We start from the raw sequence: 25,416 nt of genomic DNA on the forward strand, positions 1-25,416 counted from the left end.
CTGCACAAGCTGTAACAGAAGATGGGACTCTTCCTCAATGAAATTAAAACACAATTGCTACAGTATGTCATGAATAGAATAACAGGTTTTCAACTAAAGCACCCAGAGTATAAGGATGATCTGCCAATATACCTCGTAAATATTTATTCTTCTTCCTTTCCAGGGTGAAAGAGGTGAATGTGGAATCCCAGGAATAAAAGGAGACAGAGTAAGTAGCCACAAAGTTGTTATACTTTCAGAAAACACAGTTAAACCACAAAACAACTACAATTCTCTGAATAACAATCATGGTGAGAGATTTAAGGCATATATTAATTCTAAGGCTGAGGGAAATGAACAGCTGACAGTTTTAAAACATGAAGTGAGCAAGGACACTATTTTCAGTAACCTTCTCAGCTCTTCCTACAGTTTTGTGTTTCTAACAATGGTAAAACTCCACTTTAACAGAGGCAGAAGGCTTGAAGTAGTAAGCAAAAGAAAAGAGAGGTAAAAATAAAATTAAGGTTTCAAACTCTAGTCTTTAAGATTAGGTGTATAATTGCTGTAAATATTTTAAAGGAAACAAACATAGTTTAATGCTGGATTACTGGTCCCTGATAATAAACTCCGTTCATTGTTACTTTCTATTTTGATTACCAGTCCATTTAAAAAATACTTATTTAATACTTTCTGGCTACTGAGATTCTCTTAAATTTAGTTTTTATTTTAATGTAAAGCTATCTAAATAAGTCAGCTTAGTAAAAAGTTATCTAAAAGCGGTTTTGATGAAATCTATATATACATAAATGTATTTTTTTTTCACTTATCTTTCAGGGTCCTGAAGGTCCAGTAGGCCCCAGAGGAATAAGAGGCCTACAGGTGAAAAAAACCCCACAAACATTTACACAGACAGAAACCTTTCCAAACAAACAAAAAAAGAAACTATTCCTGGTTCCCTGGATTCAAAGCTCTGAAATAATACCATACCACAATTGTCATGGAATGTTTGAGTTGCTGAGTTCAAGGCACCCAAAATCTATCTTCTTAAATAGCAAAATTAACAAGAATTTGGAAAAGCAGTCTAGACATATACATCATCCTTATAATTCATTGTCTCAAAGATTACAGCAAATACAGCCCTATAAAAACCAAAATCACTCATTTCCTGTTCATTGTCTTAACTATTTCATTATCTCAAGAAGTACATGGAAACTCTTTTGTCTCTTGTCATCCCAAATAGATGCCCATCATAGATGTTTCAGTAAATCCTGTAGATTACCATTAACTGTATTCAAATCAAGGGAGAGCCAAATCCTCTCCCTCGATTACCAGACCCAGCTCCATCTGAGCTGAGTACTCAACCTATACGTGCATCAGAAAGCAAAGCTTCAGTTCTGAAATGTTTGAAACTCTTATTTTCATGCAGACTACAGCAAATTACAGATTTTTTTTCAAGCTGCCATTGTTATGAAAGCATGAAAAATCTCATTAAAACCACTCCTGTTTTAACAGGGTCCACAAGGGCAACCTGGAGATCAAGGGCCTGAAGGCCTGCAAGGATCAAAGGCAAGAACTGCATTATTTCTTCTCTTTCTTAATGCTAAACGGTATTAATATTTTTATACTCTATACCCTTCTTGTAGTAGATGCAATTTAATGTGACACCGATAGCAAAGCACATACATTTTACATTCTACAAGGTTCCTAAGAAAGGTATTAATTTGCTCCTTGTATTGAATTTAGGTCCAAATCAGAATTATGAACAGTTAAAATATGATAGCATCACAGACTATTACTCAGCATTGCATTTCTTCAGATTTTAAATTAATACTTTTTTTCCCCTAAATGGAAAAATCAAGTCTTCCCTTGAAACTGTACATTCTCAAGAAAAATTCTGTAGCTAAAAAGGAATATTTTTGTAGAGGAAAACTTGAAAAACAGTATATATATATATATATATAACAACATTAGTTGTTATGTCTCTTGATATTGTCTTTGCACCATATGTAGAGCACCTGCTGGCCAACAGTGATGCATAGAACAGCTGGGGGTCAAAACTTATATATCCCACATGAAATTAAACTTTCTACCTTTTATTTAATCTGTTAGCATTTTGTACAGGATAAATTACGCTTTTAATCAAGGGAATTTTGAAGCATTGAAAGGGTGAACAGACGAAGTACTGTGGAATAAAATTCCCATGGGCTGAAATTCAGGATACACAAAAATTAACCTACAAACTGAGTTAAACTGATTTTCCTGGACACAAATTTGTAAGCAGAATTGTTTCTTTCCCATTCTTTGAAAGGGTGAAAGAGGTCTCCCTGGGCCACCTGGATTGCCTGGAGAGACTGGAATAGGACTGCCAGGCCCAAAGGTACAAGTGTCTGTCATCTTCTGTGTTGCACGTATTGTGGGATAAGAACACAGACCAAGACAGCTGAGATAACAGACTTGGTGATACAAGAGAAACTTCAAAACACTAATGCTGTTTTTGTGATACTGGAAAGGTATTTCGTGTGTTGATCAAGACTGTTTGGAACAAAATAAGTAAATTTTAAGTATGTATTTTAAAGGACTTTGTTACAGTAGGTGTTATGCTTGACATAACTCAATCCAAACAGAGTAAATGGCTGAGTAAAACCACATTCATAGTCTTAAATAGAAGTTATTCTGTGCAAAACAGGCTTGTTGGTTTAGATGACTGGCATAAAGAAAACAAAAACTCTACGATAGAAATACTGTTTTCTTGACTGGGAATATGACAAAAATAACTAACTGTTTAGATTCAACATTGTCTTCTCTTAAATGCATAGAAATGCATGCTGTGAAACTACACCAGTTCAATGTCTGTCCGGCCTTGCATGTTGTATGACTCTGAGGACACTCAGATTTTCTCTGCCATTCCTGTATTCTACTACATCTAGTATTTCAAGCACAGAATGTCTGATGAGTTGTTATATGCTGCACACATGAAAGTGCCTCAATCAGGCAAATTCAAAGTACATCTTTGTTTCAAGGGTGACATCGGTTTGACAGGAAGACCGGGCCCCGTTGGGCCACCTGGAGTTGGTGAGCCAGGATTTATGGTACGTCTGTCTTTTATTTGGTGAGAAGAAAGCAGGACAGAATGGGAAAATTCTCTATGCTTCCCAGTAAAAATGTATGCTAAGTGATACCACCTCTTTTCCTTCTTCCGCTGTTTCTCACTGTCATACACACTACTTTGTCTGACTCTCATTTCCCTCAATAAACTGGAAATGTTTCCAATTTATTAACTTTTCTAATTATCTCCATCTCCAAAACAGCTATGAAAAAACATCTTATGCAAAATCACATAAATATTTAAATAAATCTGTCGCCTGATAGATTCAAATCCCTAAGTGGTAACTTATAAGTTGACTGCTTTTCAGTACCACTAGAACGTTAACACCAGTGTGGCTTTCAGGGGGAGAACTCCAGAATTTGTAGTAGGTTTGGCTCTGAAGTCTCTTCCCTCTTTTCCTCCCCTTCCTCCTGCTGGTAGTGATAAACTCAACCTCTTTGTGGCAATTCAGAAAATCAGTGTCATTTTTTTTCTAAATGTCGGGCAGCACATTTTACTGAGTTAAATACAGTACAGCATTTCCCATCACCCAGATGAAAGACTTCTAGTGCAACCAGGAGGGAAAGTTTGTCCAGTTTTTTTTCACAAGTAGCTTTTCCCCTCTGAAAAGGAAAGATCTGTAATAATAATTTCAAAAGAGGTGCTCCCATGAAAAAGAGAAAGATTGTTTGGTAACTGAACTGACTGATCTCAAACCTGCTCTGAAAATACACTACTGGAGAGGAGCAAGTTGTTGCTGAAGAGCCCAAGGAAAAGAGCAAGGAAAAGAAAAAATCAGGCCATTGGTGACGGTCGAAGTGCTTGTAAAGTCTGTTCAGTAACACCACAGAGCAAAGAGCCACTTCATGGGAGGTGTCTATGATGTGAATCTTTGCTAACCACAAAAGTTGTACTGCTATAACATGAGATTCTGATTTTAAAAAAATATCTTAAGGATGTTTCTTTAATTTACTTTAAAGTTTATTTGCTTCAAAAGAAGTTTCTTCTTATGGCTGAATGAAATGTAATTATCTTTTCCTAAGAACTATGAGTAATTCTAAAGCTCTGTGCAGAAGTATATTTAGGTTATTCAAAGCCAAATCTACCAGCATTCTGTGGTGTGTGTGTCACCTCGAGGAATAAATCAGAGAAAAAACCCCACAAAAACCAGATGCTAGAAAACACAGTGAAGCAGCCTCAATATACAGAGATTTTAGACTTGCATTTAGTGAAATGTTTTGGTTGTCTTATTTGCCTCTCGTGCCCTTATCAGATCTGCTTTCAAAAAGAGAAGGGCATGCTATTACTCTCTCTGCCAGTTACCATCAAATAACTCTACAGCCTTGTCTCCCTCAGCACTACTCTGTGCTTTAATTTGGTTCTCCCTGTCTCTCATGATTATACTGATACATTAATAAGGATTAGTAAGAATTTGTAAAACAGAAGTTTATGGAGTGAACATCTCAAAAGTATAAGGAATAGGAATTTCAACTACATAATCTGTGATTCACTGGTAACCAGAAAAATATTGTTATTGTTGCAGGCCTGAATGCTCATCACTTATTCACTGGGAATAGAGTATTACTGTATTATTTTTAACAGGTCATCACTACACCAACATTTGAACACGTGCTTATAATTGGCAATGACATAGAACACACTGCTGTTCATTTGAGTGATTAATACGTATTCTAGGTCATTTTAAACTTCTGTTAACAGGGGCCTCAAGGACCACAAGGTGTTCAAGGAGAAAGAGGTTCACCAGGAGAAGGGCTTCCAGGAGCGAAGGTACAGCAGTCAAAGGGTTTTAAGACCAGAGCAGCACCATTCAATGAGTGCACGCCAAAACAAGTCCAGAGCAGGCACAGGAATCTGAGAAAAGTACCTTGTAAATAATATTAAAATTTTGGCATCAAACAACCCAATATATTTTCATGGAATTCGCTTGGTCCCAACATGACCTGTAGGCACAGCTAGCCTTTGGGGCCTGTAAAGCTGATATTTAATTCCCCTGATGCTTGATTTGTGGGATCTAAACATGGAATGAGTTCCAGCTATAATTTTAAAACAGCCTTGAGCATAAATAAAATACTATAAAATTGTTTCTACATGAAAAATTTAGCATTTTGTTGCTGCTTTTTACTAAATCCTTTTATAGAGAGATCTTTGCTGTCACTAAAGACAGGCTTCTAAGCTTCTTACACACCTCAGCCACCAGCTTATGCATTTTAGCAAAAGTCTGAATTCAATTTGTGGGAAAAGGAAGCTGCTCTTACTAATTTTCAGATGCACTGGAAGTAATGGCAGTAGTATTTGTACCTGCATGGATGGACTCACTAGAAGATCCTTTTGCTGCTCACTGAAAACCAGTGCCCAGGCTGAGTTTGTCACTTCGGCCTTTGGTTACGATAACGAAGTGACACAGCTTATACACAAGCTAATTAAGCAACCAAACAGTTTTCTCATTTTTATGCATACACCAAGGCAATTCTGGTTGGGAAAACAACAAAAAATTGTTTCACAGATGCAGAGCCCAACTGTCCCTGTACAAAAATCTTAGGATTTCTGCTTAGCTCAACACTGTAGTCATCTAGGTTTAAATTTAACTGCTGCTAGCAACATAATATTTTCAAACATCTGGTGTGTATTTTATGATGAATTATATAAATTATTTAACCTCATTGTTGGTGGCTTATATTTGCTTAGCAGATCCCATGAATGAAAACAAACAAAAAAACAATTTGAACAAAATGCACTTCAGAATCACTCCACTGCCACTGAAATACCAATTTATGTGGAAAGAAACACTACAACTAGCAAGTAAAGCACAGCAGCAAGGCACAGTGGGAACAAGAACAGACAAATGCATAATCTAACCAAAACTATTAAGCAATTGAGATAGATAGACAGAATAAAATAATCAAATTCTGTCAGCACTATTGAAACTCTTGGTTCTATTAAAAATGCACTAGTTTTTACTGCCAAATCTGACCTGGAGCCAAGCATGTATCAACAGAGTCTGTATCTCTAATCCTATTTATGGCTGCCAAGCACGTTAGCTTTCTGGTTTTAAACACATTTTAAACAGGTGATTTGTTAATCTAAGCAAATTTACAGTTGCTCTCTTCACAATGTCTTTACTACAAGCCCACAGTTCAGTAAGAAGGATAATGAAGGCAGATGTTCTAAAGCATCAGTACTAAAGAATTTAAAACAGAAATCCACATAATGTATTTTAGTCAAAGTTAAAAAGATGGAATTAGTTACTGGGGATAGAAAAGACCTACCTGGAGCATAAATTTGACGTCTGGGTGATTCTGTGACAATTTATACAAGCTATCATTGCCTCTACATGTTTTATTAACATAAGTACAAGAAAGCACAATATTTGCATCCTTATTAGTAACCTGCAATTTTCCAAGCCCACTGTTTTGTAAACAAACATTTAGAAAGACAACGCCGTTTACAAATAGACTTCTACAGCAATGCAGTTGGCCTGGTCTTCAGTCAGGCAAAATGCTGAGTGAGAGCCAAATCCTCCCTGCCACACGTTAAGGAGATGAACCCATGAGACAAATAAGCAGAATTCAGTTTTCAGTTAGTCTCAGTACTCAGCCCTGCAAACCTTGCAATCAGTTCTGGTTTTGCCATTGATTTGAGAGGAAGCAAAATAGGACCTTAAGCAGAAACATAAAAAGAAGCTTGTTTAGCTCTTTCATCAGCCATTTCAAACTGCAGAGCAAGCTCATTTGAAAAGATCACCTCTGGAACACAGATTCAGGAGCTGCTTTCTGGTTCTCATTTTGGTTTTCATGATGACAGAGTAAACCTTGTCTCTAGTTACACAGTTAACAAAATAATATTTTTTCACGTAGGGAGACCGTGGTTTTGATGGACCAAAAGGCCTTCGTGGACTTCCAGGCATCAGCATAAAAGGTGAAAAGGTGAGCAAGGAATACACCAGGGGATTAATGAAGTGCCAATAAATCTACATAATACAGGGAATATGGGACTGATATTCACTACAAAAGGTGAAACGTGGCAAGGAACCCACAAAAGACTCTGGATAATATGGTATTTTGTTGAGATTTATGCCCAATAAATTCTCCAAACCTATTTTAATATTTCTTCATATTAAAACAGATGTTAGAAAAAGCATCTGATTCTGTGGCAAAACTTAGGTTTAAAAAGGGAAAAAGAGACTACCAGTTGTTTGCAACTGAAACAGTACAGAATAAATGCATATATGAAAAATAAAAATCGGATTCCCCAGCTACACTGACCTCAAGAGAGTTTAAGTCAACATGTACTAGCATGGGAGTTGTCCCAGATTGTTTCTGTATCTTTACACAACTAAGCAATTGTACTTTTTTTACCAGGGTGAATTTGGTCCTCCTGGTTTACCTGGACCAATTGGATTACCTGGAATTGGAATCCAAGGAGAGAAGGTGCAATTTTTGCTTTCCCCTCACCACATACTTAAATGCATAGTAACAGATACTATTTTATCTTTAATAATTACTTAACTAATCTTCTCAGGGAATGGAGGGCCCAAAAGGACCACCTGGCTCTAGAGGGCTACCAGGACAGGGACTACCTGGACCGAAGGTAAGGGAATTTTCTGAAGTAAAAGCTACTGTGCTGTTTTTACTGTTATGTTTCATGATTAAGAAATGGTCTGTCCCTATCCTTATCCATGTTAAAGTGCTGAAGAGCAATCTAAGTATTGACGTAGACGCAGAAAACTAATTTCTTTATTAATATTATAAAATTGTACAGCAGATACAACTCCAGTGAAAAGCCTTTGTAAACTGATGCCACAGCTATCTATTTTGGTTTGGGCTTGACTCTACACAGAACCTTTGAGGCACCACCTACCAGGCAGTGAGCTGCACTCTGTCCAATACGTTTCCATTCAGAGCATTGTCTGCCTTGAACTTGCAGTTACATCATATCTCATGCAGGTGCAGTGAAACAGTTCAAAAAGTAATTGCACTTAACAGAGAAGAACACCAAAATTTCAATATCATCTTTTATCCCCACTGTACTGTTTTCATGCCAGAAAAATACATACATAGATACCTTAGAGGCTGGCTGCCTTCTTTGTTGCTTCTGCTGACTGTTGTCTCTCCTGAATTTGTGTATTTACTGTATCTAGATGTTAAAAATGGTCCGAGGTGCAATGAAGATTACCTTTTCTGAAGGAAAAGTGTTAGAATAATTTAGCCTTGACAGATTTGCAAAATACAGAACTGTTAACAAAAGACATCACCCTAGAGGTGTTTGGAATTGAGATATAAAGGGATTTCCTGAAAGAGGTGACAAATAAAGCTCTGAATGACTGAAGGCTATTAAAGCATGGTATAAAGGAAGCAGAGGTGTAAGTTGGCCAAGTGTCCAAGACAGGTAAAGAATTTTGCAGCATCAGATGTCACCTCTTACATTTTAAGTGATTGTGCAGGGATATGCTTTATCCCTGGAAAAAGAAAGAGAAGAATAAATTATCTGTGGATGCCAGATATGCTCCTGAAATAGCAGCTACTTTGGGAGGAAAGATTCCCAGTGACATACAACTGTAGATCTACAGCTTTTATAATTTCCAGCAACAACTCTTTGGTGACAGTTCAAAATATGTGGCAGATTCCCAATATTTGTGAGCAAGAGTTTAACACATCATATTAAAGACAATATCATACTAATCTTCCTTTAAATGTAAGCAATGAAGTGTATGCTTTGATACTTTTCCATAATAATGCTGTTAAAAACTAATATCTACTTAAGGGTGAACAAGGCTTGCCTGGAGAGACTGGAGTGCCAGGAGAAAGAGGTATTGGAGAACCCGGCTCTAAGGTACATTGTTAATAGAGGAATTCTTTTATCTATTTATTTATTCAGATTATAAATTTATGTTTCCTGAGTATCCTTTCTGTAGACACTAAAAATGAGTTTTGAAATAAAATTTACGTTCTACATCCTCACACCTTCATACGAGAAACAAGCTGTGCTAATGGAGAGCAAGCACAGTTGCTAAGAGGAGAGGAAGCTGTAACCAGATTATCTTAGCGCTGAAGTGACCAAGACAGTAACCAGTCCTTATGTCATTAACAGCCAGATTAACATAAAATATGGCAATAGATGAAAAAGTACTTTCATGATAGTAAAAAGGCACAGGGCTGTCGTGATTTTGCTCTTGTTTGTTACAGATTTGAGACAAGAGTTGGAAAAGAAATTATTAAACTTCTTTCTTTAATTTTACAAAATACAGTAATGCTGATTGAACTCATTTGACCCCAAATGATCTCATTTCATCTAAAACCAGGTCAGGTTCTTGAATCTTAGTGAAATATGCCCAAGACAATTCCACTGCCTTTAACAGATTTGCACTGATATTCACCAATATCAGTGTCAAGATGTCAATCATCATGTCACAGTCAGTTCTATCTGATAAATGCTGCCAGTTAATGATATGATGGCATTATGTTTTAAGAATGAGCTGGAGCATTAACATCTAATAATTTTAGTTGCACAGATAAAGTGCACAGTTCAAAAAATCAGATGGTAGGAAACCACCAGATAATGAGAGCTGTCTTTATAAAAAAGTCAAGATTTGGGGTCATATGCATAAATATTTGCTATAAATATATTTACAGTTTAGGAAAAAATATTAAATAGATTTCCTCAAGTCAGAGAAAGATTAGTACTAAGTTTGCATTTAATAGAAGGATTTACTTTTTATCACTGTTAGGGTGAGCCAGGGCCTTCAGGACTGGCAGGTCTGCCTGGTCTTCCAGGAGAAGATGGAGCCCCTGGACAAAAGGTTGGTTCATCTCTGTCTGTAGTCTACCTCCTTCCCTCCAAGCATTCCTACTGCTCTCCCTGTGCTCATACCCAGACCTGGAAGAGAGAGTGGAAAAGCACCACACTTTTCAGTGAAAAGAATTCTCTTTCAAAAATACTTTTTTAGGGAAAACTTTACTTTTTCTACTTTTTTGGGGTGGGGCATTGTCTTATATTGCTTACAATTTTTGGCTTTTTAAAAATCCACTAAAATGTCTATGGGAAACCTTTCTGGCCTTCTGATCACATTACTCTCCTAGAATCCGAAACCCCAATATTTAAGATTATGTAATCAAAGTGTTCAGCCATCACTAAGGCTGCTTCATGCATTCCACCTGGAGTTTTATACTGCATGCTTCGGAATGTGGGAAGAAAATCCTGAACCCATCTGACATCAGTGGGAGTTTTGTCATTGACTCTAAAAGGCCTGTGATTTTAATGAACTGATTCAAGGGAACACAGAGTTGATCTTGCACCATATCTATGCAATGCTATGAAATGCCCCTTTGATTTTTCTGTTCAAGGGTGAACCAGGATTACCTGGTCTTAGAGGTCCTGAAGGTGCTCCAGGGATTGGAATACAGGGGGAAAAGGTGAGAATTTCTTACTAAAGATGTCATTCAAAATTGTAATATTCCACGAATAGGTTTGTCAAAGCCTTGGCTTTTTTTGTAAGTAACAAAAAATATTATTCTGGACTCACAGTTTTATTTTTGGTGTAACTATTACAGCCTAATAATCCACTGGAATACCAGCTTTCCCTTTACAAACTCTATGCTATTCTCAGCTTTTTCTTCCTGGAAGTGTAAGCTGGTCAATAAGACAGGGCATTGTGATCAATTGATTGGCCCTATTTGCCTTAGAATCCAAAAAAAAGTACTACCAAGTGAATTCTGTTTTCCTGGTTTGATTATTTTTCTTACATAGTATCTTTCTAATGTAATAACTTACTTTCCAGCTGCAAAGATTCAATCTTTAAAATTCCTTTTGAGTTGTTTTTTTTTTCCCCCAGTATTCACTGGTAAGTCAATTAATTTAATTTTTGATTAAATCTACGTAGTTGTAACTGTACAAATCCAAAACTGGACAATTACTGAGCAGAATTAACTGACTTGCCAGTGAAGGCAATAGGAACAGCTCATGTGCACCACTTACAAGATAGATCTTTGCACTGACATTTACACTTAACTTCAGTTAGCACATTCTTATAATAATAATTCTTAATATTATTTGGTATGTGTGACATGTCTTCTCCATTATTGTAGGGAGATCAAGGTCAGAGAGGAATACGTGGATTAACAGGACCAACAGGAGTGCCTGGACCTCCTGGAGCTAAAGTGAGTTTATTACTGTGTTATGTGTGTAAAATAGACTCCCAAAACTGTGCTTTGTTCCAGATCTCAGAAAAAACTGTTCCAGGATTAACGTGCTTCATTAAATAACTATAATAAAAAAAAACAAACTTCAGCTAACACTTCTCTTAGCAAGACACACCATGGTCCCTATAAACAGCTAGAAGCATTTTTTAAAAAACTTTGCCTTTACCACATTGCTTCCCTGTTGGTTTACAAAAACTTAAGGTATCTACTGGTATTTTTTACTGAAATATTTGGGAAGATAGTATTGTGTATGGAATATACATATGTGACAGGACTTTATTTTCCCTTACACTGACTCATGGCTGATATTCTTTTATGAATTTGGAGTTTCCCTTAAAACACTCAGTACTCACTGAAAATGAGAGAAGAGCTACTCTAGGTTTCATCTCCAGTTTCTTAGTAAGTCTTTTGCTATTTATTCACACAAGAATATTTCCACATAAACTGAAAAAGAGGTAAAAAAGTACACTGAAAGGACTTTTTCAAAAAATGTAATCTAACAGAAAAGTATACATGTTCTCAGTATACCTACAGAGCTGGGCAGGAAGTCTTGAGTGCTGTATGACCAAGTCTCAAATACACTCAGAAAGAGGCCACTAATAGCATCTGTTTGTGCAGTGACTGAGAAGGATCTCATTTCCATTGAGAGAACAGAGTATGCTTGTTATCAGTTCTTCAAATAGATAGATATTCGACATAGAATTGGAAATTAGAAATTCTAGTAGAATTTTAATGGCATATTGTAAATTGTGGCATAAATGTTTTCCATGTGAGATGGTCATGCTCACTTTCAGAAAAATCCAGTGATTTTTCTCTCCTTCCTTCACTGCAGGGAGAACCTGGTGCACCAGGACGTCCTGGAATGCCAGGTCCTCCTGGAAGAGCCGTGCCTGGGCCAAAGGTAACATCCAGATTGCAGCTCCTGGGCCTATAAACCCAGGGTGAAAACTGAAGTAGGCTATGCTAATACTTGTTAAAATTATTTCAGCCTTATAAGGTCAACTAAAACTTCTTCTTTCCTATGAATAGAGTTCTGGATTATATCCAGTTACCACAGTGCCCTTATATTAACAGTATGGCAGCTTGAGGTGTGGCCTACTTTGTTGATTGCTTTATTTTGAATAACCTTGGATATCAAAATACTTTTCTTTATTCTGCTTTTGGGTTTTAATGCTTGCAGTAGCAATAAATAAAATTAGTTACTTACTATGTTTGATATATATAAATTTGTATAACAGAAAACCAGCCTGTGATTAGAGTTTAATAAAACACGTAACAGTATTTATTTTCTTCATTGCAGGGTGACATTGGGTTACCTGGTCTTGCTGGACCAGTTGGAGAACCAGGTTTTGGACTTCCTGGGGCAAAGGTAGCTTCTAAGTTGCTAAACTAATTTCTGATAGAACTGTGAAATAAGGCAGGAGGATTTCAGTAAAGTAACAAAAATCTCCTAGGATGGCCAAGTGTTTCACGGTTCTTAACAAATGTGTCCTACAACTCTGTCAGAGTATAAAGATTTGCAGAGGTAGAAAACCATGGATGGTCCATCTTCCAGTTTCTGTGAACCATAAGCTGATGGCAGAGAACCGGGAGAAGAATGACTGTTTCTAATTGATTAGAAGTGAATTGAGAGAAGACACCTGATTACTGTGCTTACAACAGCCTACATCTCAAGTACAGTTACTTTTTCTCATCCAGGCTCCTTTGCTTCATTCCTAATTTTGACACATGATAATCTGTAGACTCCAAAAAGGTCTCAGGACATGGGCCACGCTGGCACTGTGGGAAGAAATGCCTTAAGTAGTGCCAGAAGAACATGAATAAGTAGCTAAGGATTTCCCTCTAGCACTTTTCTAGTATCGCCTCAGTGGTACCTAGATTCAACTTTCATAATCTATTCTTCATTCCAGGAATGATTTTGTCTGAACACCAAGAAACTCAGGACATATAAACCTGTGTTTCTCAAAATACACTGGATCCTGCTTGCCCCTCTCCACTTTTTCTTTTTTTAGTGAATTTGGCAGTGCTTTTGTTCTTCGAGTGAACTGAAGGTAGTAAGAGAAGCATGAGAAACACATAACAATCTCTATCCCTTTTTGATCAGTTGGCAGTTTTCAGGATCCTTACATTTATTTTCATCGGGAGGAGATTATGATCATGGAATCATGTACTTTTCTGGTATAGTCCAGTTAATTCAGAGAACTGCATGTTGTCCCATTTCTGGGGATCCAACAGGAATCAATCAACAGGAAGAAAGCCCTTTGCTCAGAGTTGCAAGTCTCTCTCCCTCAGCCTTGAGTCCCCAGAGCTCTTTCAGCTGGGTGACACTGCCTGTTTCTGTGACTACATTCTTCACTTTTTGCTGGCTTTGTCAGCATAAGTGGTTCATCCTCAGACACACATCTGCACTTAACTGTACAGGGGAAAACCTCTTATAATCTCATTTTTTAAAATTATTTTTGAATTATTTCTGCATGCCCACATTTTGCGTAGCTACAGGGACAAACACAGACTTGATCCTCCATTCAGCTGTAACTTAGCATTTCACTGCGCCATCCAGTGTGGCTGGGAGGGTTAAAGTCCTTTTAGTTTTTTTGGTAAATCTGTTCCTGAATAATCCAGCTGTTTGCATCCATGAAAGAAGCTTAATTATACATCTCCTATAGGAAGCTCCTATTCGAAGCTTTAATGAGGTTCCACAGCATTATAGGAAAATACAATTCTAGAACAAATTATTATAAAATTACGATAAAAATATGGGGAATGCAACTAACAGAATTTCTTCTTATATGTAGGCCACAGATGACAACAGACAGGGCTCTTGAAAAATATTGAAATTAGTGACTTAGAAGTGAATGATCGTGTAAATCCTGAGCTGTTACTGTTATAATCCAGGATTAAATAAACCTAAAATAATAATTTACATAGTAAAATACATTAGGAGATAAACAGACAGAAAAAATCAATTTACAGTATATTTACCACAGAAGTTTCACTTTCCTGGAAAATTTCCTGCTAATCACTGTACTGGCATTCACTCAGAGGTTTTTCCTGCCTTCATCAGGGTGACCGAGGCCTTCCAGGACCCCCCGGGCCCTTTGGCCCAAAAGGAGATGGTTATCCCGGCCCACCTGTAAGTTTATAGACTTTTTTTTATGTGAATTGGGAACAAATAAGTGCTACATGTAAGTGATTCGCCTCTGTGTCTGACATCCTAGGAAAGATTTCTTGGTCTAAAAGCCTACAAAGACTCCTCAACTGTGGAAATGCATTTCAGCATAGAAGGAAAATCTCTCTCTGAAATAGTGCAAGACCTTCCCTGTCACCACTTCCCTTGATTATGCAATGCAGAACAGCTTTGGCAACTGCCTCTCCAGATTAGACTCCTCTGTCTTCAAACACTTGCAAGCCCCCTGCATGGCATCAACACACGTGAAAACGCCACTGACACCACTTCTGGCTTAGTAGAGTAAAATTTAACCAATTGTAGACCACCAAGAGACAATATATTAAAGACACTACCATACAAATATTAACAAAAGCACATAGTCAATATAACTGTAAATTAAATGTATGTTGTCTGTGTATATAATTTTAGGGCTTGCCAGGTCTCCCTGGGATTCCTGGTGAACAAGGTCCAGATGGAGTTGGACTACCAGGACCTAAGGTACAGACCTTAACTTCTAGAAAAGCAAATGCATATGTATATATATATATATATATGTATGTATATATGTATATATATATATATATATGTATGTATGTATGTATATATGTATATATATATATATATGTATGTATGTATATGCTACTTTGTGGAGATCTAATTCCTACTTATATGTCACAGTCAGAATACCTATTTAGTCCAGCTTTAAGTACTTGGTCAGTATATAAAAGATAGATCCCACAGAAGCTTTTCAATTTTCACTTCAGAACTCATCCTGATGCACATTGCAGGATTACTGTCATTATACAGGCATTTGAAGAATGGACTGCAACTATTTAAACATGTTTAATGTCTCTTAAAAGGACATGCATCTCTTTTCCACTGACTTCAAACCCCTAGGTGTCTGCAGACACTGATAGGAAAAAGCTAGAACAGTGTCAATTTGAACACGGAGTGTGATTCAGCTGACAGCAAGTAAAATCTTTGTGGGTTTTTTGTTTTCTTTTCAACATGGGAATTGTAATTCCTGTGTAACTCTGCACAACTGGCTGTACATGTTTTGAATATGTTTAGAGCACTAGCTGTTTATCCCCAATAACTTCCTTGTCCTGCCTGCCGTATTCATGAGTCAGCATTGTTTGGACTTGCACCTTGTTGTTCAGTAGTTCTCTTCTCTTTGTCCCATTTGAGTATAAGCAGTGCTGGGAATTCTAGAGATAAATTAAACTTTTGTATTCATTACTTATTTCTTAAAGTATCGACTTTCAGGGTGATCCCGGTATTAGAGGACCAGTTGGCCTCCCCGGTCCCCCAGGTGAAGGTTTGCCAGGACCAAAAGTAAGAGATTTAACAATTATGTCTCCCTTTGTCTTTTTTCTAAAAAACAAACAAAGTACACTGTAAAAATGCACAGATGTGCATAGACATCCACATGTTTTCCGTCTTCACTCTTCACTAGAAACAATTAATCGAACCTATAATCTTTATTTTGTAGAAAATCAAAAGTGTTTCTGGTGACTAGCCATAAACCATAGCCTTCTTCCAGTTGCATATGATAAAGTGATAACCTTGCAGTGAAGATCAGTGACAAAACATTTAGCTCCTGCAGGCATTAGCTGCAACTGAGTAGCAAAAGTTTCTTCAAACCTGGCATTGGTCAAAATTAATGGCCTGGCAAGCACTTGGTGTGTCTTGCCCATGCTATTGTTACAGCTATCGGCATACTGTTGAGTTCCTCCAGAACGAATTCTTCTTTTTTACTGTACAAATCTAATAAACATATAATGACCAATATAATGATCAATCCCTACAAAAAAAGGATTGTTTCTGTAGTTATAATACACACCATGACAAAGGCCTGAAAATAATTGTAATTATAAAAAGAGCAATTTTCACTTTGAAACTTCCCAAACTGGAGACTCTTATGCTCCTATAGCTCAGTTTTAAAAGTCTACTAACCCAAAAGAAATGGTTTAGAATGTAAATGTAAAGGAACTCAACAAAGTCAAATGCAAAGATTATGCAACATATTAATGTGTTACCTGCACAATGTGTCTAATTGGTCCTGGAGATTCAGTTCACACTGGTACGAAGACCACGTCCAGAGCAAAGCAGTGGTGAAGCACTTCCCTAGCCAGTACTAATCCCGAGGACTGGCATGTGCACAGTATCCTTACAAATGAGGAAAGAGAGAATTTCTTGCAGGGATACTGGAAAAGCAATAAAGGCATAAAATTAATATTGTTCTATGTGGATTTTGATTGCTTCCTATAAAGTATGGAATGGAAACATTTTCTCTAGTTTTTCTTTTGAAAACTAGCTTATGAATTAGCAACAAGTATTTATGTGCAATGCCACATTAGTATGTATTCCCATAGGTCTTACTGTGTATTGGTGATGAAAGATAACAAAACAATAATAATCCTCTCTTAAATCTTAATTCAGTCCCCAAGGTCCCTCAAATACAATTCATCCTTCAACACAATGTATATCTCTCTCAGTAAGGTTATTCATGTTCAGTAAGCATTAAACCAAGTGACTCCTTTGAAGTATAAACTGGATTTTAATAATAAAGGCTGAAAATAGTCTTTGTCAGATAGAGCTATCTTATCTTCACTACCTGTAAAAAGAAATGTCTAGTAGAAGATGGACAAGAAATTACATGGTGGTATAACAATTGATTGTGTGTTTTTATTATGACTATTCTCTAGGGAACCATAGGACGCCCAGGGCCACCTGGTTCTCTGGGACCTCCTGGTGAAGGTATTCAAGGAACTAAGGTAAAAAGGCTCCATGTCTTCAATATTTTACCTGTGCTGAGTGGTCAATCTGACCATCACAGCATTAAGGAGATTTCACATAGTTTTTTATATGAGGAGAGCCTCAGGCTAGAAAATGAGAAGGATAATGGGAGCACGTACAAAATATGTTCTGTTCCTCCTGCTGTGAACAAGCCCAAGCACGTGTGTGTTGAGGGAGAAGGAAGGAACTTTTATCAGTTAAAGATACCTTTATGAAATCAAAAATACCATTTCCTCTTCCTCAGCTCTCATGCCCATGGAGACAGCCCGAAGAAGATAAATTAATACCATCTATGGTAGAGAAATAGTCTCCATCCTGAATCTATGTGTACTATTAATTTTTCCCTGTAACATGCACTTTTACCCAAAGCATCAGTCAGATGAGACATACTCAAAAGATAGAAATAAGAAAAGGGGAATGAGAAGGAATAAAATGGGATAGAAAGAGGGAACAAATTAAAATTAAAATCAATAATGTGGTTTTTCAATATTATGTATCTTTATACTGAAGAAATATTTGAGAAATATAAGCTAGCTACTACATTGTCTCAAGTGCCTCATACTTGTTAAAATGCAGTTTGAAACACTTTCTCTTTGAACATTTAAACTTAAAGCATGATGAATGATTATAAAGGGTTAATATCACTACTTGGATTATCATTAGGGGGAACAAGGAATTCAAGGAATGCCAGGACCACGAGGCCCCCCTGGAGATGGGCTTTTAGGACAGAAGGTATGATATGTAAATCAGAGATAATGCCCTAGATAGAAAACAACATACTGAAAATACTCATTACAGTCAGCTCTCCTTGAAGGCTTATAAATTCTGTGTAAAGGGAATGGGCATTTGGGAAAACTCCAGATATTAAAAGATTATATTATTATTAGAAGTTATATTCTTTTATTATTATATTTAATATTACTGCCTTTCTTTCACCTGCTATGTAAAATTTAGGGACTACATCAATGTTAAGAAACAGAGAACTTTAGGCTGGTATCAGTTTTTAAATGTGATCACATTGGCTCAGAAAGGCTCTACAAAATACCGTAGTTTACTAAAAATCAAACCAGGACACACGAATTCATGTGTTTGCAATTCCAAGTACTTTTCTGGGCCAAAAGGTTTCTCAGAGTGATATTCTTATTATTTATTCCAGTGACACCCTTGGATTTCTTTTCTATTTCCCTACTGTTATCTTATTTTCTAAGACACATATAATAATTTCCATCATGTAATATCACATGAAACCTCTCTATAGCGTGCATACAGTTGTTTGAGATGGCTCATTGTTCAAACTGCTTCACTAATTTTTTCCCATAAGGATGATTAGCCAATCCTATGTTATTAACGAAATTCACAAAATACTGATTTATTTAAATCTAATGAAGATTTCTGTCATATCAGAACCTGAAAGTGAATTCAACAAAGGCAACCAGAGAGAAATTCGAAAAGTGTAATAAAAACTGACTTATGCTTTCTATCTGCTTATCAACATGGTTTTAAAGGGAGATCGAGGAGCTACAGGTGACAAGGGGAAAAAAGGAGAAAAAGGTGATGTGGGTGACCCTGGTTTATCTGGAGAACCTGTGAGTAACTCAGGTTTATCATAGCTGTTTTCTTAAACCATGTAAAAACAACATCTAAAACATCAGTGTACTGTCAACCTGATTCCCATGGTAAATCCAAAACACAGCACTGAACCAGCTACTAAGAAGAAAATTAACTCTATCCCAGCTGAAACCAGGAGAGCAGTGAAGGACAACTGCCATGTTTCAAGACAAAACTATGCAATTCTATTCTATGGCTAACAAATAACTATAGTTCAGACTTTCCCTCAAAGCTGATGAACAATGAGGGGAGTCAAAATGAAAACTTCTGCTGATGGGGAGGTCCCCAAAAGCACAAGGGAAAAATGTGGTGCTCTTCTGTTCTGAAATTTGCATACTATTAAGTAGGAATATATAAACCCTATTGCTGTTCTTGCCCTGCTACTGGCCCCATTAAACTCACACACGATGAAGCAGAATTGTCATCGTTCAGGGTGTCAGGCAGGTACACAATCTGTTCAGGGAGGAAATCAACAAAACATGGTAGACAAGAAAGCTTTGCACAGATTCTCCCTTCCTAATGTAAACTGACAGTCGGTGATCGAGTGGGTGACTTGAGGTCATCCAATTCCCTTAAAACACCACCACTTTAGGAAGTTGCAGATACTGAATGCACAAGGTAGTATCACACAAACACCACTTTTTCTAGCCAAAGTTCCCATTAGCCAAATATTGTTCAAATAATGGTATTGATGAAGTCATATTCTGAATTACAATGTTACTAATTAATTGCAATGCTTAATTAACAATCACTGTTACAGGGCAAAACTGGACCAAAGGGAGAGCAAGGCCTAACAGTAAGCAAATTCCATTATTTAAATCCCCTCATGGCAAGATATAAACAATACTCGATCCCATCAGATGAAACATATCCCGTTGATTATTTTGGAAGGAGCTCTCTGACAAGAAATGGTCTCAGTAATAACATAGAATGAAACAACTCAAAGATTTCTGATTTTTTCTCATCTACTTTATATGGAAATGGTGATTTTAGGCATTGTCCTGCTATGTGTTCTTTTACAGTTAGCATTAGATGACCCAGGTGTGCACTTGATGCACAAAGGATTTTTTACAAGTATTTAAGATTATAAAGAGCAAGGATCATCATGGTCTGTCATGCTACAAACTTAATGATATTTCTGCTAAGCCTGAACTGCACTTGACCCAAATTCAGTAAAAGTATGTCAGTGACTACTACTAAGTTTTAAGGAAACTGAGCAGCAATGGTAAAAGGTTGGATTAGAAAGACTGACTCAATGCCAAATGAGTCCTGTCATGCACTTAAAAAAATATAACAAAGGATTGCTCTAATAACAGCAAACATTTTGTTCACCTCACAGAAGGTCTCACTTTTCTGAACAGACATCTCTGAAGGCAGTAACTGTTTTTATTTTTTTCTGATGAAAGCTGGGTAATAGAGTGGGCCAGATGCACCAGGACTCTCGACTCCCATTCTGTATTGGTGCCCTGTCGTACATCACCTCACTACAAGCAATACAATTCCTAAAGTTGGGTCTGTTTCTCCACACCAAATACATTTAAAATGGACATTGTATTATTCAGATACTAAAGTATGAATGATTTTCAGTTTTAATGAGAATGAGTTAATCACAAAACTTTTTTACAATAAGAGTAGTTAACTGTTTTAGATAGAGATTTTTCTGTGTTGTCAAATTAATGATTGTCATTTGCCTATGAAATAGTTTAGTGTAAAATGTAGGGCTCATTCCCCCTTTGGAAGGTCAGGCTTGAAAGTTAAACAGTAAGATTTTTCTAAGTTCCTGTAGGACACAAATATTAATTATAAACAAAATCTTTGTTAGTGTCAATATTATGCATTATTTGAAAGAGGCAAAGTTGTAAAATAATTTCATATTTAATTATTTTCATATCCAGAGAGAAGATATAATTAAATTAATTAAAGAGATATGTGGTAAGTACTCAGGAAATCTTTACATTCAGTTTTTATATTTTCTTTATTACATTTACATTCTTCTCCTTTCCAAAAGGATACCAAGCTGTCATTGTGATCTGCTTTTTTTTTCATTTTTCCTTTTCAGGTTGTGGTATTAAATGTAAGGAAATTCCTATGGAGCTTGTGTTTGTGATTGACAGCTCTGAAAGTGTGGGACCAGAAAATTTTGAGATTATCAAAGACTTTGTAACTGCTTTAGTAGACAGAGTAACTGTAGGCAGAAATGCTACCAGAATTGGCCTTGTGTTGTACAGTTTAGAAGTTCAGCTGGAATTTGGTCTGAACAAATACACAACTCGACAGGATGTTAAGCAAGCAATTAGGAAAATGCAATACATGGGAGAAGGCACTTACACAGGAACTGCTATTCGTAAAGCAACCCAGGAAGGATTTCTCGGTGCTCGGGCAGGAGTGCGGAAAGTTGCTCTTGTGCTGACAGATGGCCAAGCAGACAAGAGAGAAGCTGTAAAACTGGACGTGGTCGTTCGAGAGGCTCACGCAGCAAACATCGAAATGTACGCAATAGGAATTGTAAACACTTCAGATCCAACACAGGCCGAGTTTGTGCGTGAGCTAAATCTGATCGCTTCAGATCCAGACACAGAACACATGTTTCTCATTGATGACTTTAACACCCTTCCAGGTGTGTTCATTCAAGTTTTATTCTGCATTGTATCCGATGCTTCTCAGAACAGGGCACGGTGAGGGGAAAGCACTATCTTTGTGGATATGTTATGTTTTGATGCTAATCAGGATTAGTTACAAGGTGCAAATTAGGATAGAGATTCCCTTCTTTTAAGGAGTCACATTATAGGGCAATGATTCAACATGCCAACAGGGGGTGTCACCCAGTCTAGGAAAACAGCTGCTTAAACTAGTTTTCTAAGCTGAATAAGTGCTCATGCACTGCACATCTGCTGGACTGTAAGTCAGAATTAAATGCATTGTCATAAATTCGACTTGTTCACTTCCCTTTTTCACCGCATTGTTCACATGAGCAAGGTAAGCAGTTATTTTCCCATTACCAGCTAGTAGTTGTTATTAAGCTTAGATGAACACCTATAAGTAAGTTCATTGTATTTCGAAACATGTAGAGGACTTACATGCTGGCAAATCCGTGACCAAAAAAAGCTACAGCGCAGAGAGTCTGGAATAATCTTCTTAGAGGCATATAAACAATCCAGAGGAGTACTGGATTACATGTGAATTACTGAGGTATATAAATAATCTATATTTTAAAAATTCATTGAATATCTCAGTATGATGTTTTTTACTTTCTTTTTTTTAAACAGCTCTGGAGTCCAAATTAGTAAACCAATTTTGTGAAGATGAACATGGTACCTTAATATACAACCGTAATGGAAATGGTGCAACTATAAGTGGTTCATATTTCCATTCAGTATCTCCAAGTTCTTTATATTACACACTTCAGAACCACAATGTTAATAGACAACCACTTTCAGCACAGACACCTGGAGTATCTACAGTAGAAAGTCCTCTGAGTCTCGGTGATCTTCCTCATCCATTAGCTCCGGTATGAAAATTCAGCAGACTTTAATGAGCAGAAGTTTAAAATATATATCCCTCTGTGCTAGCTGATGTAGTATGTAACCTTCCCCTTACTTTTCTGCCCGACAGGTACTGTAATAGCTCCTTTAACTCGGTATGCTCAGAGCTGGTTGTTCTGAGTAAGAGTTCTGATGTGGCATGAAAACTATAATTTATAATTATTTATAATGTAATACATAATTTACAAGTACTGTAATTTAGTCCTGATACTGTTACAAGAATTATCGTTCCTTTGTTTAATGCAGGAATATTTGTGCCACAGCATGAAACATAACATTATTACACTGTTAAAATTAAGTCTAAGAATTGAACTCAATTGTAGACTATAATTTTAAGTTTATAAACAAAATTCTGTAAAGGTCAAATAAAAAAACCATATATCTCATATTTAGGTATGACAACTTTCCTGGTAAACCAACCAGGTGAAATTAAAATTCTGGTTCTTAATACTGAAGTCAGAGTAAATGAGAAAGAATAACATTAGAAAATCTCTGGGTCATGAAGGGCTTGTTAATTTTTGAAATGCTTCACAGTATCTGGAAAACAAAGAAAATCAACTGCTTATTTCAGACCAAAGTACCTCCTGTGGTAGTATATGAAGCCTATGAAGAGGAAGAAGAGGAGGAAGAGTCACCCTTCCTAACAGCAGACACTAGAGGTATTTTTATCATCATTCATTTCTTTATCTTCATTTTTGGCTGATCAAAAATCAACATCTTATTGTGTTTCTTTTCACTCGCAGCTGTGGTACCATTATTGCCATCTAAACAATCACCACCCAAGAAAGTGATGACATCACCTCTTTCAACTGCAGGACTCACACCAAGACCAGGTTATAGATCATAACTCGTTTCTCATTTTGTTCCCTCTTATCCTGATGCTAATTTTTAATAAGGCTTTAAATCAGAGTAATTTTGTTCTACTCTCTGAAGATTTTGTGAGTCCGTGATGTGGAAGAGAATCCATTGCAGGGTTTTATAACAGATCTCGTTGCCGTTCTTGTCTTCCCAAGTTCCAAATCCCACTGCTCCACTTATGGCAAAAGCAAGGTTATCTTTAATCTGAGAGGAGCTCATGAATGGCATCAAAAAGGGAACATAGTGCTCACTGAGGTGGGCCAGGAGCAGGTTATTTGTCAGCCAAGAAGGGGTAGTCTATGGAGATGGGAGGCTTCATTAAAGACAATGATTTCAGCACTGGACAGAAAAAATAGCTTTCTCCTTCAGAGGAGAGGAGAAATAGGAAAAAACAGTGTTTAGTCATTTGAAGAAAAGTATAATAATTAGCTGACTACTCAAAGGATTGATTCTTTTCATTAATTCTTTGGACATGAAACGCCCAAATGTATTTTGTTCATCATTTGGGGGATTTTGAGTTCCAGTAATAGTGTATTATGATGGGAGCATCAGAAGAGAGCAATAGAAACATGTTCCCATGCTTCCTGGGAACACTGGCATGGCTTATCTGCTCCCTGGCAATATCTTCCCCAAACCCCCCCCCCCCCAAAAGTGACAAGGTACGAGTTGCCAAAGACAAAATATTGGTGTCACAACACTAAACTTAACAGAAAATTGTTTTCTAATGGTATTATTAAAGTGAGTGAAACTAGATTAGTATGTCATGGTCCTCTTATGCATATCTGTAGGAGTCACTAGACAAATAGGCCTTACATTCAAACTTATGTACATAACTACTACCATTGTATTAGATAAGTAACACCAATATCTTACAAAAGCAAGACTAAAGTTTTATATTCTTCGCACTATTTTAATGTCTCTTCTTCAAACTACAAAGGGAACTAACATGCAGCAGAACGACAATGATACTTATGATTTGAAAACAGCATATGCAACTACCTTACAGATCTTGGGCTTACAATTTCAGATTGCTCACAAGACTGGTTGCACTTAGATTTCAAACAGTAGATTTCAAAATTATCATATTCATATTGTTTGCTCTTTTGGTATATAGAACCATAATGCTATTATTTCTGGAATTACTAGAACCATGCCAGTATAGGAATAGTTTAATCAACCTACTAAAATGGACTTGTAACTTGCCTTCAATACTGACATCTTTACAACTAAAAGTGAGTCTTAAACCGTTGTATAACATTACCAGGAAAGAAAAAAAACCAACAAAATCAGAGTTTAAAAGGTAAAATCTATGCAATACAACTGACTTTTACAAATGGAATTGTTTCTATTCCTCTTTTTTCTTTATTTTAGACAGTATCCTGGACCTCCGGTGCAAGTTAAGGTTGGATCAAGGGCCATGCCGTGTTTATATGATAAAATGGTACTACGATAAACAAGCCAACGCTTGTGCTCAGTTTTGGTACGGTGGCTGTGATGGGAATGCAAACCGCTTTGAGAGTGAAGAGGAATGTAGAGAGGCTTGTGTATTTTCTTCTGGAGGTAGGAATTCATTTCTACATTAAAAATGAGCAGGTTGAAGCTATTGATTGTTTGACTTTGTTATTATTTATCCAGCCTGGTATGTAAAATCAAACCAACTAATTTATAACTTTATGAACTCATACATGCACAAACTAAAAAATTGTCTACCTATGCAAGCATACTTTAATTCTTTTTGCATATAGCATATGATGTAGTGCTTATGTAACAAAATAGCAAATTTTCCGCCGTATCAAGAGTACAAAAATTCTTTTTTACTAATTTATATTAAGATCAATATAGCATTTGCCATAGCAATTGCCCTTCTTCCACCAAGGTCTTTAAATACTAACATTGTACAATCATTAACTACACTTCATTTTAAATTACATATATGGCTTTGGAAAGCAAGCCTTAGTCATTAAAATTATGTCATTTCTTTTCTCTCTGTTACAGAAATCTGATATTTGCCAAGGACTGTGCAATGAAGACTTCACTTCTCTTAAGCGAAACTATTCTCACAAATAATATTTTAATATTTCAAGCATATTTCCAAATTACATGCAGAGTACTACTCAGTAGAGATACACCAATATGCAGATACAGCAGTACAGATACAGC

At 36.7% G+C, this 25,416-nt stretch overlaps 1 protein-coding gene across 1 annotated transcript in view; it reads left to right on the forward strand.

The window, feature by feature from the left end:
* LOC114073730 (collagen alpha-1(XXVIII) chain-like) overlaps nt 1-25,308 on the forward strand; it is a 32,655-nt gene extending 7,347 nt beyond the window's left edge. The window contains exons 8-36 of the mRNA XM_027911475.1: nt 164-208; nt 814-858; nt 1,492-1,545; nt 2,288-2,356; nt 3,000-3,068; nt 4,784-4,852; nt 6,940-7,008; nt 7,444-7,512; nt 7,604-7,672; nt 8,846-8,914; nt 9,810-9,881; nt 10,426-10,494; nt 11,167-11,238; nt 12,113-12,181; nt 12,581-12,649; nt 14,345-14,413; nt 14,879-14,947; nt 15,716-15,784; nt 17,158-17,226; nt 17,912-17,980; nt 18,754-18,834; nt 19,617-19,652; nt 20,752-20,788; nt 20,916-21,473; nt 22,123-22,364; nt 22,970-23,057; nt 23,142-23,231; nt 24,628-24,816; nt 25,252-25,308. Of these exons, the coding sequence (XP_027767276.1) occupies nt 164-208; nt 814-858; nt 1,492-1,545; nt 2,288-2,356; nt 3,000-3,068; nt 4,784-4,852; nt 6,940-7,008; nt 7,444-7,512; nt 7,604-7,672; nt 8,846-8,914; nt 9,810-9,881; nt 10,426-10,494; nt 11,167-11,238; nt 12,113-12,181; nt 12,581-12,649; nt 14,345-14,413; nt 14,879-14,947; nt 15,716-15,784; nt 17,158-17,226; nt 17,912-17,980; nt 18,754-18,834; nt 19,617-19,652; nt 20,752-20,788; nt 20,916-21,473; nt 22,123-22,364; nt 22,970-23,057; nt 23,142-23,231; nt 24,628-24,816; nt 25,252-25,259 (2,652 nt within the window). The 3' untranslated portion in view covers nt 25,260-25,308. The remainder of the gene's footprint in view (nt 1-163; nt 209-813; nt 859-1,491; nt 1,546-2,287; nt 2,357-2,999; nt 3,069-4,783; nt 4,853-6,939; nt 7,009-7,443; nt 7,513-7,603; nt 7,673-8,845; nt 8,915-9,809; nt 9,882-10,425; nt 10,495-11,166; nt 11,239-12,112; nt 12,182-12,580; nt 12,650-14,344; nt 14,414-14,878; nt 14,948-15,715; nt 15,785-17,157; nt 17,227-17,911; nt 17,981-18,753; nt 18,835-19,616; nt 19,653-20,751; nt 20,789-20,915; nt 21,474-22,122; nt 22,365-22,969; nt 23,058-23,141; nt 23,232-24,627; nt 24,817-25,251) is intronic.
* Nucleotides 25,309-25,416: the final 108 nt, after the last annotated feature.

Source organism: Empidonax traillii, unplaced genomic scaffold (genome assembly GCF_003031625.1).
Source record: "Empidonax traillii isolate 1590-97213 ecotype Southwest subspecies unplaced genomic scaffold, ASM303162v1 scaffold33:size3420811, whole genome shotgun sequence".
Lineage (NCBI taxonomy): Eukaryota > Metazoa > Chordata > Aves > Passeriformes > Tyrannidae > Empidonax > Empidonax traillii.